The following is a 19452-nucleotide window of genomic DNA, read 5'->3' on the forward strand; positions in this document are numbered from 1 at the left end:
ACAGAAGACCGAGGAGTATAATCTACCTTTATGTCTAGCGTTTGTGGACTATGAGAAAGCCTTTGATTCTATTGAGCTCTGGGCGATGCTTCAATCCCTTCAGCGGTGCCATATAGACTATCGCTATATCGAGGTGTTGAGATGTATGTACAATGCTGCCACAATGTCAGTTCGATTACACGAACATAGCACAAAACCGATCCAGTTGCAAAGGGGCGTGAGACAGGGAGATGTTATTTCTCCGAAACTGTTCACCTGTGCACTGGAAGATGTTTTTAAGCTTGTAGAGTGGAAAAGACTGGGCATTAACGTCAATGGCGAATATATCTCTCATCTACGATTTGCTGATGACATAGTTATTATGGCGGAAACGCTGGAGGAGTTGGGCGAAATGCTCACAGACCTCAATGATGCCTCTAAACAAGTTGGGCTGAAAATGAACATGGACAAGACAAAGGTCATGTCGAACGAACATGTTTCATCATCGCCCGTAACTGTAGGAGGTGTCACCATCGAAGTTGTTGATCAGTATCCCTACCTAGGACAAGTGATCCGATTAGGTAAATCCAACTTCGATAAAGAGGTAGCTCGTAGAATCCAACTCGGATGGGCAGCGTTCGGGAAATTACGACACATCTTCACTGAAAACATACCTCAGTGTCTGAAAACAAAAGTTTTCAATCAGTGCGTGTTGCCAGTGATGACTTACGGAGCCGAGACGTGGTGCTTCACCAAAGGGCTTATCCACAAGCTCAGAGTTGCTCAGCGTGCTATGGAAAGGGCTATGTTAGGCGTGTCCCTGCGAGATAGGATTCGTAATGAAGAAATCCGCAGGAGAACTAAAGTTACCGACATAGCCAAAAGGATTAGCACGCTGAAATGGCAATGGGCTGGCCACGTAGCCCGCAGAGCCGACGACCGCTGGAGTAGAAAGGTTCTGGAGTGGAGACCCCGTGTCGGCAAACGGCGTGTCGGTCGCCCCCCAACCCGTTGGTCTGATGATCTGCGGAAGGTAGCGGGAAGCCGCTGGATGCAGATGGCGGGTGACCGTTTGGGGTGGCGATCGTTAGGAGAGGCCTATGTCCAACAGTGGACTACGGAAGGCTGAGAGAGAGAGAGAGAAAATCGGTCGACGCGTCCGTAGTCGAGCGGGCTTCAGTGATCGTAACTGATCACTGAGGTTAAGCAACACGTGGTACGGTCAGCCATTGGATGGGTGACCGATTTCAAGTGGTTCTTTTCTGGACGCGTCCGTGCTTCGGACGGCATGTTAGGCCGTGGGTTGCTGCTTCGACAGCAGTCGTTAAGCCTAGTCAGAGGCCTTCGGGCGGCTTGAAAACATCTGACAGTCGGGTTGCCCACTTACCCGATAACTCTCATCACAAGTCACTTCTGGCTACCCCTTTGGGTCCACGCAGACGATATAGCCGTGACCCATGAGCATATGTAATATCATGTGTATTTTTGCAATTGCAAAATAGCAGCGGACAGCTGCAAAATATATGAGATGCAATTTTATCTGTAACCTGTTTCGAAAACAAATTCACACCGTTATTTACCCTCTATCTGCGAATATCCGCTGAATTCCCCGTCCGATCGCCTCGTCCGATTCGCACATTTAGTTCGCAATAATATTATTGCTACAATTGATCCAGGTTGAAAAAGGCTACAAGATATTTGGACATTTTTTTGTAAGTATTGTATATTTTAATTTCAATTTTATTTATCGTAGGGCTTCTGTACCGGAAAAGAGGAATTAGGTTCATTCACGAATAAATCTCTAATCGTTTATTTGTTTGTTTATGAATCTGAAGGTCCATTGAGACCTCTAAAAATACGTGTCGTTATATTTGGTAAACGGTTAAAATAATGTTATATGTAATAAATGTAAATGGTGTATTCTGGTTTAAACTTGAGGTATGTAGGAATGTGTTCGTAAGTCAACATCTTGGATTTCATCAGAAATTGAGCCATATTATTAAGCCGTATGTGTTTGGCATTAAACAAATATTGAATAGTCATGCTTTCATGTCATGATGATTAAATCTGAAATTAATACCATTATATTTAACAATAAATTCAACGAATTTCCGATGTACAGTCAGCTACATAAGTAGCTATACACTTTTGTACCTTGTCAATCTGAAACTGCCTATCAATTTATTGAAACATTGACGGTTCGTCAGTTTGACAAGGTACAGAAGTGTATAGCTTTTTATGCAGCTAACCGTACACCTATAATAAATAGGTAATAATACCTACTAGGTATATAGGTAGGTAGGTACATCTAGCTGTCATAGTTCAGCAAAACTTTATCTCAACTCGGTTATTTTCTTTATGTTATTTTGTAAGTTACAACTGAGTTGGTTAGTTGAGGTATCTACTTACATAGTTCAACGAACCTAGCTCAGATAAGCTTTTGTTCAGCTCACACGTAAATTACGTAATATTAAATAAGTACCTAATTAGGTAATTTAATTGTCTTGATTTTACTAGATTACTTAGCATACCTATTTACCTAAACACCAAAGTTTGAATGTAGGAGTAGCACTTCCATCAAAAGCTTTAGAGTAAAAGTCGATCAAAATTAGTCTTTGAGTCACCCTCCTCCATCCGTCTTACAATACACTTTTTGAACATCCTGCAGACACACCGCTCACTGGTCATTCACCAGACATGTTCTAGAGAAGACAATCTGAGAAATAAAAATATGTTATAAAATCTTTATGCATTTTCCGCCAATGCCATACCTGCACCTGCCATAACACATTAAGCAACACTTGTTATTCTACTTTCCTGTGAGACAGCAAAAGCGTTTGCTATTGCTAGCTTTGCTTATCAAAGAGAATATTGAATTCATTTCAACCAGCGCACAGGATTTTCTGGAAAATTGAGAAATAACACATAAACCGGTCGTGGTATAAGGGGGCACACGACCGACAGTAATATTATATTAATGTGTGAGGACATCTCACACCGGCCATCCGACCCCAAACTAGGCAGAGCCTGAATTACGGGTATCGGCAGCTGATATATCTACACAAATACATAGATAGATACGTATATTAAATAAAAATATCAACACCCAAGGCCCGAATACAAATATCTGTCTTTAAACAAATATCTGCCCCAGCCGGGAAACGAACCCGCGATCTTCGGCATAGCAGTCAGGGTCACTAACCACTACACCATCGGACCGTCATAGGTGACCAACTTTTTGTAAGAGGAAATGAGAACGTTATGGAAATATAGTGTGTATCTACAATAAATGAGAAAAAACAAAATTCAGCCCGTATATCAATTATTATAATACGCCCTAGAAAAAGGTCAAAGAGATTTATTCTAAACATCTTTCGTCCTTATTTTGAAAATTCGTGAAACCATAGATTTCACTAATATGAATTATTTAACCTCAACAGTTAATTTTACTCAAATCTTAAATATATTGAGAACTATAAAGTTAATAGTATTAGCACGTAGGTATTAGCTTCTAAAGTTAGTTTACTGAGAGAATGCACTGCCCACGGCGATGCTCATAATAAAATTGAGATGAATGGCAGATTGAAAATATGAACTAAAAATTTCAGTAGCTCATAAATTCCATTATAAAATTTTTGCATTATAAAATGCATAAGAGCACTTATAGGTTATTTCTGCGTGGGGTAGGTACTCGATATATAAAGAAATAAAAAAGGGCGATATTTCCTCGGTGCTTTAAAATAGTTTAAAATATCGACACCACACAATTCGAAACACTTTCTGTTTTAATTATTATTAATTGATCGTACAAAAAAGAAAATGATATGAGTGAAATTGTTCCACCCTTTCTGGCTATTTACCTGGGTGACATTATGAAATTATTTATGGCAGTATGGCGACGAATAGTTACAACCTACAAGATACCAAGAGTGAGTAGGATTTGAAAGTATAAAGTATAACTAGTTGTGTTCTAGACTACTCTAGCTAGACTAACGATAAATAAAGACTGTGTCAAAGTCAAGCCCAGTGGACTCGGACTGCACCGTTTAAGATCTTAAATAACAGAACAGTTATAAGTGCTCCGTAGGTAATTACTTTACCCAAGTTTGGAACTGAGGAAAACTAATTAAAGCCAGCGAGAACAGTCTGGTCTCTTTAGTGGGATTCTTCTTTGAGTGTGCCCCAATTATCCCACGATTGTGGTAAACAGCCTACACACACACACACACACGCATACACATGCTCGCTGATACAAAAGACCCGTAATTGTGAACCGGGTGGGATGTATGTAAAATTGTACATAAATAATTATTTCAAAAACCGCCGCCCCGGATCTTACCTGAGGGTCACTCTATATGACGAAAAACTAAGCTTCTGAGAGAGCCACGACTCTATCTGTCGTATTAAACGTGCCGATGGTACGACAACTCTCGTTCGTTCGTTTTTCGTAAGTATAGATAGAGTAACCCCTTTGGCTCAAAGAATATCCCGAGCCATCCAGAGTGGCTGCAGAAGAAATTAAGGCAACTTTTGAGCCAGTAAGATAACAGGGGGATTGATTCAATTCACAGTTTTTGTTTATTAATTTAAGGATAGTCTAATTGGGTGAAAACTAAATATTTAGCCGCCTTTTAAACGCTTGTTAGTACAAAAATTGTAAATGTATTTAAAATTTGATTTAAAAACAATTTTATTTTAGATCTGTGTTTAAACGTGAAATTAATATTGTAATACATATTTCAAAAACTGTTGTGAATATTTATAAGAATAGTTATTTCAACTTAATAGCCATTATTTAAAGCTCCCTTGAAGATCCTACGTTCCGAGCAAATAATGATGGAGGTAATATTTTCTTTTGCAGATGGATTTCAATCCCATAACATCGTTCCTGTTCACAATGGATTTCTTCATCATCGGTTTGAACGTAAGTACTTACATATTTTATATTATTTCTTAGATAATTTGAACATGTTTACCAACTAGCAATTGCCTGCGAGCTTCGCTACGTACCTATTTGAAAAATCCCGTGAGATTACGGAATTAAAATTAGTTTTCTTTACATGAAACTATGTGAAATATGAATGCGATGTAGGTAGTTTTGATGCACGGCGAATTACATGATCTTGCGACTGTTCTTCTACAGGATGTTCAAACATGGTTTCAAAAATTAATTTAATGTTTAATGTAGATATTAAACAGAATTAAACTGTCCTCATTGTCTTTCGCACTACCTATCACTTTCTCCACAACGCCCAAGGTTAACCGGAAGAGAATGCTTTTAGCATTAAGTTCGCCTATATACAAAATTTGTGCAATAAAGAATTTAATAATAAGAACCTAAAGAAGGACATTTCGTAGTCACATTTATATTAACCAACACCTATCGTAGCCTTGGTTCATATCATGACATGAACATGGTCACTTAAATCATTTGAACGCAATACGTAAAAGCTGTAATTTTCAAGTTAGATCTTAAATATACGATGCGTCGTTTTTGAGGGTCCGTTAAAAAAATGTTTATTCTTATAGAATTAATGCATTCAGTGGTAGATGTTCGAAAGACACCGCTTTTAAACATACTTACCAATTTTAAATTTTTTCAATTTGACGATGAATTTATTTGAAAAATACGGCAAAACGTACCTACATTATGTAAAAGTTTCTGATATTAGCTTTGTGTCAATAAATCCAGTTTTACGGTTTCATGATTGTGTTTGTAACAAGAGAATCTGGCTTCTATTTATTTAGAATTAGCTGTACCCGCGAGCTTCGCTTCGCCTTAAAAAGTTTTCCCGTGGTAATTCCGGGATAAAAAGTAGCCTAGGTTCTTCCTCAGGGTCTAGACTATATGTACAACGTGTATACCAAATTTCATTCAAATCCGTTCAGTAGTTTTGGCGTGAAAGAGTAACAGACAGACAGACAGACAAAGTTACTTTCGCATTCATAATATTAGATAGGATTAACGTTCAAACTAGCGATCATGTTCGTGCTACGAGCCGAGGCTACACTACGAAGAAACGATATACGGCTATGATACAAATGTGGACCCAGCTTGTTTCAAACTTACAGTAAAGCGTTCCTATAAAAAATAAATTTATAAGTCATCTCCTTCTACGAAAGTTGGTCTAACTTGCCAGAAAAGCGGTTTGGTTGTATATTTATTTTTTCATTCATAGGGAGATACTTTTTTCGTTACTTCAAGTACGCTACGTAAGCTTTTACCCAACACGGCAACTGTGCGGCTAGCGACTATTTTGTGATATTACACTCGGGAACGATGAAAAAGTTCCATTGATATATGAAACGGCAATGGCAGGTGGTACTTTTTCATTGCTCGCGGGTATATTATGGTCATAAATGACAGCAAGGCGAGTTATAAGTTTAAAGTGTATTTATAAGATAAGCTCTGGTATCATAGCTCTTTTTAGATACCAATAGCTTTTAATTTTCTGTAAAATTAATAGCTATTGGTATCTAAGATCTATCGAAATAAAGATGAAGCAATTAATATATACCTAAATACAATATAGCATACGCAATATTGAATACAAACATAATATTATCTAACCTACTTGCAAGAAGCAATAAGCTCAGCTCTATTTATAGTTACAGATTACATAGGTACTTTTATAAACAATACGAACTAGATGAAGATTCGCCAAAGAAACGTCTCGACCTCGGCCAATAACACCTCACTTCCCAAGTTAGCTCTTATTTCGAATGACCTAGTTAGTTTAGAAGATTTGTGACTTTATTCATTAGTACAATGGTTGTCATTGGGTTGAACCCTCATTGAACCTAAAAGGTTTATCCCGGTTTGACAGACATAATTCGGTCAGTATTTAGCTTTGTTTTGTGTGTGACACATCATCTAGTTCGTATTGTTTATAAAAGCATATCATAGTGAGATCACTACTAAGATCACTAGCGTAGTAGTAGGCCTAGGAAGCATTCATGTAAATATGGACACATTTAAATTCAGAAAATATTGTCAACCGTCTAGACAACTCTAGTCCGATTCGAACGAAAATAATATAGGTAAAGGATTTGAGCACGAAGGGCAGAAAAAATATATCAAGTTGGACGAAATAGCATTTACATTGCAATATAAAATACACTTCATATTAATTCAGCTACAAAAAAAGCCTGCTCACGTTGTCTTACATTCTCTTTTAGGTGCTACATGAATGAATTACATAATTATATGTGTATCTCATGTGGAAATAAATGAATAAAATGACGGGAATAAATGGTGAAAGAAAGGGTCTGAAACATACAAATACAATACAATCTCTCGTTTTACTTTGAAGTCTCACAACTCACAAGGAAGACGCAGCCGGCACCCACACGCCGCTGTCATATCAATTTCTATACCAATAAACTACAATGTGAGTTTAATAACATACAGTAATATGGTTTACGACCCCTAAAGGAACAGTCGTAATCAATATCCGCTAACAATAATGCGGTTTAGAGCCGTCAATGGAGTGATTATGTTCACGGCCAACGCTGCGCCTGTCCCATTTCTTCCACTTAACCGTTTGTTGCCCTTTTTTAAAAGCACCGAGACAACGAACCCTCCGCGCAAAGTGGTACTGCGACAAATGGACGATAAATTAATTACATAGAGATCCCCGCTCTTAGCATCACCACCGAAAAACCAAATTTGATTTTATAGCTCCGAAAGCTTACGAAAATTCCCGTTTTGTAATTTTCGAAACAAGCAAGTTCGTTTTATCTGACTGAATGTCGCGCGATTGCTGCACGTTTGCGTTGAATACTAAGCTGGCCTTTGTTCGATTTTGCCGTCCATCAAAAGGCTTTTTAAGCCTCATATCTGATCTATTGTCCAGGTAGGGCCGTGGGTCAACAGTATCAATTGATCCGCTTATCCCGGCTGGCCAATCTCGACAACCTTCAGTCTTGAAAGGATTAAGTCTACATTATATTATGGATCTAAATCCATACTTCGTCTCAATAATATATATTTTAACATCTTCGCTTTCTTGATAAGTATTTAATTTAAATTTACTGTAAAAGCATACTTTGGCTGGACGGTAGCTGAGTAAAAGTGACGCTTTAGTAAAACCCTTTCGTAAAGTTGTTTGGAACTTTTAATAATTCTGATTATAAGAAGATTGCTCGGCGTGAATTTTGTGAATTTTTAATGTAATTTGCGTTACGGGTGGTGCCTTGGAACAATTAGAGATGTACCAGTGTACCTATACCTATTCACTAACACCCATATACATTTAAAAAAGTAATAATGTAAAAAAATGTGTACTACTAAATAAAAGACTTTAAAATGTTGAATACAAATTTTACTTCAGTATTGCTTCTTTCGTATATTTGTTTTGTTCAACTACACATCTGGCATGTAACTAGGTTCATAATCAGCCGTCATAATCATAATGAGCCGTGTGTTAAAATAGAAGTTTACAGTTTTGGAAAAAAAGATGGCGCTGTCTGAGTTGCACTAAACTGTCAAACCCTCAGAACACATATTTTATGTCAGCTCACATCTTATTTCAACGGTCGAAATTCTATAGCTGTCCTCATGCGTTCCCTAACACAACGATGCTTCGAAAATAAACATTCTGGACTTGTAAACTAGACTAAATAGAGATACTTTTAAAAGTAGTGAGTTTTTATTCTTAGTTTAAAACGTCACCCTCTTTGCTCTGTCTGTGCAATATTTGACAGTACTCTACACTATGTTATCACGACACAAGGAAAACGGCACATTGGTACTCGTATTATCGCGGTATCACGGAATGTTTTACCCCATCACTAGAAACGACCCGGGCGTGAAAACTTGTTGTTTCACACCTCGGTTGAGTTGAGGAAGTTGCTCGTTATTGTCTAATATTGTGCTTTTACTTATAACTTACTTATAACGGTTCAATATTTAAATTAAAATAAATGTAGCCAATAATATCATATCGCCACAAGCTCTGTCTGACTAGTCAAAAATACCAATTAATAACTATATGAAATGCCCTTTTTGCTAATAGTAAAATGTTGCTTTTACTTGAGTTTTGAATATAATTTATCATAATCTATTATATTAAAAACTCGTAGTGTCTTGTCCTCTCATTTGATAGGCCGTGGGAATCTTTCAATCTAGACTTAGCGCACCTATACGTCTGGACCCACCAATCCGCCGTGGACCTGGCACAGCGGCAGCGTGGTGGGAAATGGTCCGAAGCTTATGCCTACTTCATACCATAAGGGGATATTCTCAAAGATTCCAGCCGAAGGAGCCAGGCTACACCCCCGCAGAGGATAGAATAGACTTTATATAAATAATGTATATCGCTATAAACTCGATTCGTACCACTTTACTTTTCCACTGTGTGCCTTCTAAAAGTTTCTTCTTTATTTGAGAAATTATATTACTTTCTTTGAGGAGAACTAAAGCAGACGCGAATATAGTATAGATATTAATGAACTAGACTTAATTAATATTTTAATTGTAAACTTTAATCATGACTTCTTTATAAATATTTTACTTTTTATTAGGTAAGTATAAATTTTATTAACATTTTGAAATAAAATTGCTGTTAGAATCAAAAGTACCCGATGACTTTCACATTCAAAATCAAACAAACCCAAAAGTCGTTCCTACAGATAGCAGATCAACCTCAACAGCAATAAACTCTGCCGACAAAGATTTGGACATGTCATTTCCGGGTTTCTGCCAAGCTTCACCGGTACAGTCAGCTGCATAAGTAGCTGTACACTTTTGTACCTTGTCAATCTAACAAACCGCCTTTCTATCCATTCATTGAAACATTGACCGTTCGTCAGTTTAACAAGGTACAGAAGTGTATCCACGGTATTAAGGGTATACTAAGCCGAAACCAGCATGTGCAGCATGTGACATTTTCCATAGAAACTTAGTTGGTCACGTTACTTTTTACTATGGAGAATGTTTTTTTTTCGCGAATTTAGAAATTCTGGTTTCAGATTCGGGCTTAGATATTAAACGCTGCACAATGCACATGCTGGTTTCGGCTTAGTACACCCTTTTTGCAACACCCTGTATATAGCTTCTTATGCAGCTGACTGTACATCTATCCGTACAGACGTGTTATGAGGGTTCTCTCTCTTTGGCAGCCAGTGAGCCAGGACTGCGCCGCGCTTCCTTTGTCCTGTGGTCGACCACGGGGGATGACGCTAGTGATGTTCTCGACACGTCGTTTTTTATCGATAAACTGGAGTGTCTATCGATAAAAAACTATCGATCGCAATTTGTATCCCATCTCTTATTCAGAAGTAATGTTATAGAAATATTGAAATAGTTTCATATTTAAACTATTCAAAAAGTAGAGTCACTTTATATGAAGTAAAATGTGGTAAGGATTAGCGGCGACATTGACTGCAGGCGTGCAGGCTTCGAGAAATTCTACCTACCTTCCTTTCTTCTATTTTTATCTTTATTCTACTAACCTTTAAATGTAGGCAGCCGGTCGATTCCATAGTATGAACATACCTACTTATAGAATACTGCTGTTCTGATACCGATATACATACATACCGTACACATACCACGTAGTTTCTGTCAGTACACTGACAAGATTTATTGCTGAACAGTGAACATGTAGGTATGAGACGTATAAAAGTACGACACTATACAGGGTTATTGGTAAGTAGACCGGACCCTTTCAGAAGGTGATAGAGGAAGGCATTTCCAGTCGATTGAACCCAATAATGCATTATCCTAAACTTAACCATTTCTAAGATATTTAATATTTAAGGTTTTTTTAATTTTTTGCCAAAATTTTATGCTTAAAACCGAAAATAAAAAAAACTAGCCACATTTCAATAATTTTTTTGGTTGTTTTGCATAAGTAACACCTTAATAAACTAATTAAAATAATCAAATGTGCACTATTCGACTTAAATTAGACATAATACCTCAAAATAGTTAAACATTTTGAAAAAATATTCAAAACGCAAAAACAAATAAATTAAATTAAAAAAAAATTTCATATGACATTTTTTTGTGCACTTCAGCTTAAAAACATGGTTAACTAATAAGCTTTCAAACAACATAATTCAATACCAAATCGATTTAGGTATCACCAAGATATAGCCAAAACAACCAGCACAGACGGACAAAATTCAACAGGAAAACTATCAAAATTAGCCCAATTTAAAGGTAAAAAGTCTGATTGTTTTCAGTCCTGTTAACTTTAGTATGGAAACCCCTGCTCAGTTTTCTCCGCTTTCTCTGGTTGTTTTGGCCATATCTTGGTGATACCTTAATCGATTTGGTATTGAATCATCTTGTTTGAAAGCTTATTAGTTGACCATGTTTTTAAGCTGAAGTGCACAAAAAAATGACATATGAAAATCTTTTTTAATTTAATTTATTTGTTTTTGCGTTTTGAATATTTTTTCAAAATGTTTAACTATTTTGAGGTATTATGTCTAATTTAAGTCGAATAGTGTACATTTGATTATTTTAATTAGTTTATTAAAGTGTTACTTATGCAAAACAACCAAAAAAATTATTGAAATATTGCTAGTTTTTTTTATTTTCGGTTTTAAGCATAAAATTTTGGCAAAAAATTTTAAAAACCTTAAATATTAAATATCTCAAAAATGGTTAAGTTTAGGATAAAGCATTATTGGGTTCAATCGATTGGAAATGCCTTCCTCTATCACCTCCTGAAAGGGTCCGGTCTACTTACCAATAACCCTGTATAATCACTTGAACGGGTATCGATCTATCGATACGATCAAACTTATCGACGCGATGCGAAGTGTTATGGTACATATTACTGATAGACGCTGGAATACGAGGGCGGGTCAATAAGTCCGTGACTTTTTGAACAAAATACTGGTTTTTGGATATTTTTTTTATTTATTTTTCAACGTAGTCTCCTTTGAGCTCTATACACTTTGTGCAAAGTTTCTGCAATTTTTTTATCCCTTCCAAAAAATGAGGTTTCTCGAGGTCATCAAAATACCCACCTTGGCCTTCTTTGGCGCCGATTCACCCCGAGAAACCCACCGTTTAGACTGATTTTTGGTCTCTGGTGTGTTGTGGTGGATCCACGTTTCATCCACGGATACAAAACGGCGCAAAAACTCGTCCGAATTTCGGTTTAACAACGCCAAACACTCCTCTGCGAAGTTGTCATTCGATTGCGTTTGTGAGCAAACGCGGCAGCCATCTTGCGGAAAGCTTTTTCATACCCAAGTGATCATTCAAAATTGAAACCAGTGAGCCACGTGATATCCCTGTGGCTTCCACTATCCCTTTCACTTTCAATCTCCGATCGGCCAACACCATGTCGTGAATTTTTTCAATCATTTCAGGTGTAGAGACCTCAACTGGGTGCCATGGACGTCCGGCATCTTCCGTACTTGTACGGCCACAACGGAATTCAGTAAACCACTTTTAACCATAGATATTGATGGTGCAGAGTCCCCATAATCTTTATCAAGCTTAGCCTTGGTTTCAGTTATGGTTTTCTTCCGTAAAAAAATCATGCTTAGTGAGCACACGAAATTCAGTTTTTTCCATTATGTTTTTAAATCACGCGGTTGTTGCTAAGAACGGGTGTAAAACACAAACCAAGTGACGTAACTTGTGCAAATTTTGACAGATGTCTACTGACAGATGCTTGTTGACAGGAGCAGTGTTGTTCTTTCAGTTAAGTGGCGGGAAATTATAAAAGTCACGGACTTATTGACCCGCCCTCGTATGATGTATAGCTAGTGACGTCATATAAGCACTCAAGGGATACGTTGTATAAGCAACATCGGTATCCAAGTATTACAAACTCAAGCTACTCACAAATCGGGGAGATTCCGCAAACACTTTAATTCATTTTTATTATTATATTATGTATAGAGACTGGGTTATCATCATCACATCATCACAACTCATGAAGTCCCCACTGCTGGGGCACGGGTCTCCTTTCAATGAAGGAAGATTTTAGGCCGAGTCCACCACGCTGGCCTTTTGCGGGTTGGTGGCTCCGGCCGGGAATCGATCGGCATAGCAGTCAGGGTCACTAACCACTACACTATTCGTTGTACCTGGTATCTGTGGTATTTCGCAATGTTGTGAATAGTGCCTTTCCTTTGATAGGAATTTAGTAATTATTTTAACATAATAAAGCTGTGACGGTGGATAGCGAAATGTAATGGATCCGAGCTTTAGACAGGTATCTGTCTGTATCGACAACATATCACGACAAACTACTCTGACTATACCCTGGGGGCTTACAGTTAGGGTAAGAATATTCGTTTTCGTTACCGTGTATGTACATTATGTAGGTAGGTATTCTTCAAGGGCATGTAATACTGTAATACTGGAATATCACAATATAATATAGATTGTAAAATATGATATTTAAAAAAAAACTAAATACATATCTCATGATTTTTATTTTTTACTAGCTGTTCCCGCGAGCTTAGCTTCGCCTTAAAAAGTTTTCCCGTGGGAATTCTGGGATTAAAAGTAGCCTATATTCTTTCTCAAGGTCTAGACCATCTGTATACCAAATTTCATTCAAATCCGTTCAGTAGTTTTGGCGTAACAGACAGACAGACAGTCGCAGGTACTTTAATATTAATTAAGAATTAAGATTACGGTGTACCTAGGTACTTACTTAACGCACTGTGCAGTGTGCATCCAGAGACGAAAATACCTATTTTCATTTCCGCTTTCAGTCAATTCTAACCTACTGTCAGAACGTGACTAAACTTAGAACCTACCTACATTCTCTGTGTTTTTATTTTATGATACCTAGAACCTAGGTAGCCTAGGTACTTACCGTCACAGATAGGCGCCGAGCTAGATCAACAGGTAGACGCCGCGTATCTCACTCAAACTATGGTATAAATCCATACCAATGAGTTTCTTTTAATTAAATGTAAGCTTGTAGGTACAATGCAATCTAGAAAACGTGAAACCCAATCAATAATTGATCCATAATGTTCGGTGGTGGTTCGGTCAGCCTCAATACTCGTATTAGTTGCTAAGTGGCTGCACATACACTCTGTACCTTGTCAAACTCACAAACCGTCAATTTGTTAGTCTGCCAAGGAACAAAAGTATAGCTCTAATAAAGTAGCTGACTACGTTAGCTGTACCTGCTGTACCCTAAAAATTATATCAGCTTATTTCCAGAGATAAATCAATGTATTTATTCACAATCACAGAATACATTAAGTATCGGACAAACCAAAACAACCTGAAAACACATTACGCGTTTCAATTACATTTTACGGACGAACTGGCTGATATTTCCAGACCTTTCTGAAATTGCTTTACAATAAATTGAATTTATTAGCTACAGGTTCGCGGCCCTCGAAGCATTCCGATCAATAATAGCTTAGTGGTTAACCCCTGATCCTTGTCACACTATCTTCATTGAATATCTCATCGGAGATGCGGGACAGCGTAATCTAAGTTTGATCCGTCCGCCATAATTTGTGATTCGCCGCAATGGAGAATCCTGTGGCCAGCGCTAAAATTACACTGTATTCTGTATTGTATTGGCTTTAGACCAGTCCAGGTGAAATTAAAACGTAGACTAGATTTAGATCCAATAATTGTAGTACTAGTTTATTTTTATGATTCCACAATTAATGATTTCGGTACATACCTACATAATTTCGTGGTGAAGATTAGAAACTACCTCTATGTAATGTTTCCTCAAATCCTCATTTTATATTCACTATCTTTGTCTGCAGTTAACTAGTCGGGTTTTAAGTTATTCGTTTTTATGACATTACGTGGATACGTTATTACTATCATAACGTGTATGTTATGTAATAGTACGAATTATTAAATATAGTATAGGTACCTACTATTTACTTAAGTATTCAAAATACTACCCAACACTTCTCTTGACTTGATATTGGTGACGCACGTATGTAAGTAATATAAATTGTCATTTCCTATTCCCTCAGGAATAGAGATTAAAAACCTGCTAGCCGCTTGTAGGTCAAATTTCTTTTTATTTAAGTAATATCAGTGTAAGTACTTACGCGACGTTCTTTTGGTTTTTTAAATGAACGTACGGAAACTGATAATTATGTACGTTATCGAAAGCTTTTATGTTCTAATTATCCTAATTGCGAAACAAACGAAGGAAGTTTAATCTTGTCTTTGTAATGTAAAACAATAGAGGTGGAATTAATTTAACAAATTGTGCTCGCGCCCAAATTGGGACGAGATGCGTAGTCAAGGCGTTTTTAATTGGCTTTTTGTACCTATTTTGTTAAATAAAATATGTTATATGCTTATACATATATATGTAATCAGTACTTAATATTATATTAGCCCCTCAAAATAGTTGTAGGTAGGATAGCTACAACTGAACCTAACCTAACCTGTTAAGAGAATAAGATTAGATACACATTTAGTTATAATATCGATTTCCATACAACATAAAAAATCAAACACATCGAAAACGTACCTACGAACCTATAACGAGCAAGGCTATAGGTGCTCATACCTACGTAGCAAGGTTGTAGAATAACAATCAAAGGGAAACCAACAAACTATGAGGAGTATAAAACAAGTGGGTCACACACGTTTATCTTTCAGGAATGAAGGTTTTATTGCTATCAGCCGTAAATCATTTTCAGATCCACTCGCGGTTCGTTGGTCGCAGAGTGACGTCATTCCTTACACAGATTAGTAGGGGCGCGAAGTACTTTCGTTTATTTATCTACACTCACAAGCAATGAAAAAGTTCCATTTGCAATATGATTTTTTTAATACAGGATGAGTCTTTCGTAGGTGCATATCCGGAAGTATGTTACAGAGCTGTTCATTCTGAACAACTTTTGTTATAATGACCTTGAATGATGAATGAAAAGCTTTGTGAAATACTTCCGGATGTGCACCTATAAAAGACACACCCTGTATATAGGTACCTAATTGATAATTTGGTCCTTTTTATTTTTTGACTTTATAATATTCTGAAGCTCTGTTAAATGTACTTTAATAACTTCAACATTGCAGACGGTGTCACAAAGCTAACTTTTTCCGTTTAGGAGTAATTTGTGCTATTGTCTCCGGAACTTTTTCATAGCCCGCGAGTGTAATTTCTATAGAATAGATATAAATATATAATATAAACACTCACACCTTGTACTAATGTACTCCCTTGCGGTGTAGGCAGATGTGCATTGCTGCACCCACTTTTCGCTAGTGTTTATGTTAGTCCCAATGTAATAGGGGGCGAGCCTATTGCCATTGTACGGGCACATCCAAGACCCGAGAACAAATATCTGTGTTTAAACTGCCCCGGCCGGGAATCGAACCCGGGACCTTCGGCACAAGAGTCAGCGTTGCTAACCGCTGCGCCATCCGGTCATCTAAAGAATAGAATACTTTCGTCCGTTTGATACCTACACATATTCAGAAAATTTTATGAATGATTACAATACTTTGTCTAATAAACGGCATTGCACTAGATCATTATAATGAATAGTAGTGACTACACCCCTTATAGTGAGATTGCGACTAGACTGAAAAAGCTAATGATGGCTCAGTCACTCAGCAGATACTGGTTTTTCAATATGGCAAAAGGCGCTAAAGGAGGGGATGAATAAAATTTTGTTTTTTCGTGCCACTATTTCCGCCCTAGTCAATTTTTTCCTCTATTTGAAAGATTTATAATTCGAATCCTGCATTTATAAAAGTGACTATTATGATGACGTTAAAAAGCTTAAGTATACTTAATCGTTTTTCAATAAGTAGATATTATTTAATGAGAGAATTAGGTTTGCGCACTTTAAACGGATTAACAGTATCTATAGAGTAAATTAAAAAGGATTATACTTCTATCATCTTGCTTATTCAACTGTAAGGTATTTACTTAACTTAAAAAGTTTACTCGTCAATTTAATTTAAATGGATTAATATTGGGATACTAAATAAAAATCTTACCGTAAATATTTAAAAAAGCTAAGACTCAGACAAGGTGGGATTTGAACCCGCATCTTAGGGGTGAGAAGAGGGCGCTTAATCGACTAACCATACATCGAAACACTCTTTATGTCAGATGGACAAAATTCGAGTATCACGAGGACCCTTCGCAAACCTCTTGTAAACTGACAGTTGGCTCTACTAAAATGGGGGTTATTCTTTTTACTGTCGGAGCTTTTTAACTTCGTTTATAAACGGTCATCTCTAAGGGCCACTTGCACAACATATTAAATCTAGATTTAGTGTCAAATTTTATATGGATTGACGTTTCTAAAATCGAAATTTGACACTAAATCTACATTTAAATGTTTGTGCAAGTGGCCCTAAGAGTCCAAGACTCGATCGTGACACGTCCACAACTCCACAGAGCTCACTCATTATTATGCAGCTCACAAAGCCCGCTATCCTCTGAAACTGAAATTTTCATTACTACTTAACAATAAATTAGCCACTTCTACATCAATTATTATGGCTTCGGGCTTTTGGGGTCCTATGTTAAATTTATATAATGGATAAAGTTTACTTCGTCAAGCTTTATCGGGGTTTTACAGGTGAAATATAATTATAGGTATGTTTGTATGTATGTGCAAAACTATATATTTCAGTACCTAACTTTAATTTTGGATCCCACCGTCAAATGATGATTAAGTAGCTATTAAAAGTTTTGGGATCACAAATTAGAATTTTAATGTGTATAATATGAAACTGTACGAAGATTTATAATTTACAACTTCCAACCAAATTAGGGTATGAATACTGGTATAAACGTGCATAAAGTTTAATGTAGTCGACACAATGGTGAAGCAGTTAGTAGATAGACTTCATAGTCTAATAAAGCTTTGAAGCTCTTGGTTTGTTAGTAAGTAACATAACATAACACTAGCACAAATTGGGAGCAGCCATGCACACAAGTGCAATCTTCGCTAATAAACGCGGTTAATTACATTTCTGTACTTTGACAATCTATACATTTGACAATAACAGTGTCTTTAATTGATTCTAATGAGGCGTTTGTTAAAAAAAAAAAAAGTTCCTTTTTGGAGAAATAGATGGCGTTGTCTGGGGTTGTACCAACTTTCAAACCCTCAGAACACACTCAGATCACAATATGTTATTCTGTGAGGCTAACGAAATGTGAAAGTGACGTAGGTAGAATTGTAGTATTATTTTCTCTATGATGTCGATGTCACTGTTGCTTCAGCGTTCAGTGCGATTGTGCGTACAGCCGTTCTTTTCAAGTTTTCTCAGTTTCCTTGTGTTTCTCCTGTATTAATTGAGTTGTAGTTGAGCTATCTGCTCCTCCTCCCTCCCGCCACATGCAGTCGTACGGTCTTATTCATAAAAAAACCTTAAAGTAGGTTTACTGAGCTCAATAGTTACGGAACACATTAAGCCTATTTGAGGTTTCGTAAAAATCTCTATTCATAATAGTTCCGTAAACCTTCAGTAACTATAGTGATGCTAATAGATTTCACAGACCAAACATTTTGACATTTACCCTATTAAGTTGCCGGTCCGACGAAACCATAAACCAAAATAGCGAAAACTTTCATTCATTTATCAATCTCTATTATCTATGTTAGCCACGGCGCGGCACTTAAAAAAGTTTACGTTGGCTCAAAGGCGCAGTTGGCCAAGCCAAAACCCACAAAAAAAATAATTAAATTTTTACGTTACCATGGCAACTTATTTTCAGCAAATATTAACTCACAACAAATGTCAAATCGTCAATAAAGCAGAACAGCTGTTGACCGGCCGCCATGTTTTTGTACAAGAGGAGGCTTACGGAAGGTGTATAGTAGGGTCCAGCCAACTTTAGCATATCAAGGTTTTACGAATCAGTTGGAGAGTTCTTTAGCGCTATTGATCGTTTATGAATAATGTTTTTTTGACATTTGCTTATAGCAGGCCTATAGGTCTCCCGTAACTTTTTATGAATAAGACCGTGAGCCTCGGAAGGATGGCTCGCGCTACCACCCGACATTTAATCACAACTAGTGAGTTCTTATTCTGAGTTTAGTACTCTTTGCTCTCTATGTAATTTTTGACAGTTGGTACACTGCGTTTTCACGCCATCTATCGGCTTACCCAAAAGCTCAACTGACAGCTGTCAAGGAAAACGGCTCATTCCGAAAATTTATTCTGTCAACTAAAAAAAGTTTTTAAATAAGTACATGTTATATGTTAATTAATACACAGGGATGTACATTTGTACATTGTACATTGACGTAAGTGTTATGAAGGTGATTCTATTTGAATGTAGGTAGGTATTTACGCCACAAGAATTATCCTTCACAGTGTTATTCTGACAGAAGAAGGGCCGACAATTTGTGTGAGAGATAATACACTATTTCTTGTTTGAACTTGTTTTAAACTGGGACATCCCAGTGGGGACTTCAATTCGCAATTTGAATGAGAACCTCCTTATTCGGATTCGGTTAGAAAGTCACCCAGCTACCCCCAGTAGACAGATTAGCGTAACAGATTCTCTACAACTTCCAATT

The 19452-nt window shown here is 37.0% G+C and overlaps 1 protein-coding gene across 1 annotated transcript in view; it reads left to right on the forward strand.

Annotated features, from left to right (window-relative positions):
• Positions 1-19452, forward strand: part of LOC125491283 — an 89325-nt gene that overhangs the window by 31690 nt on the left and 38183 nt on the right. The window contains exon 5 of the mRNA XM_048632854.1: positions 4841-4903. Coding sequence (XP_048488811.1) covers positions 4841-4903 — 63 coding nt within the window. The remainder of the gene's footprint in view (positions 1-4840; positions 4904-19452) is intronic.

Source organism: Plutella xylostella, chromosome Z, assembly GCF_932276165.1.
Source record: "Plutella xylostella chromosome Z, ilPluXylo3.1, whole genome shotgun sequence".
NCBI classification, from domain to species: domain Eukaryota; kingdom Metazoa; phylum Arthropoda; class Insecta; order Lepidoptera; family Plutellidae; genus Plutella; species Plutella xylostella.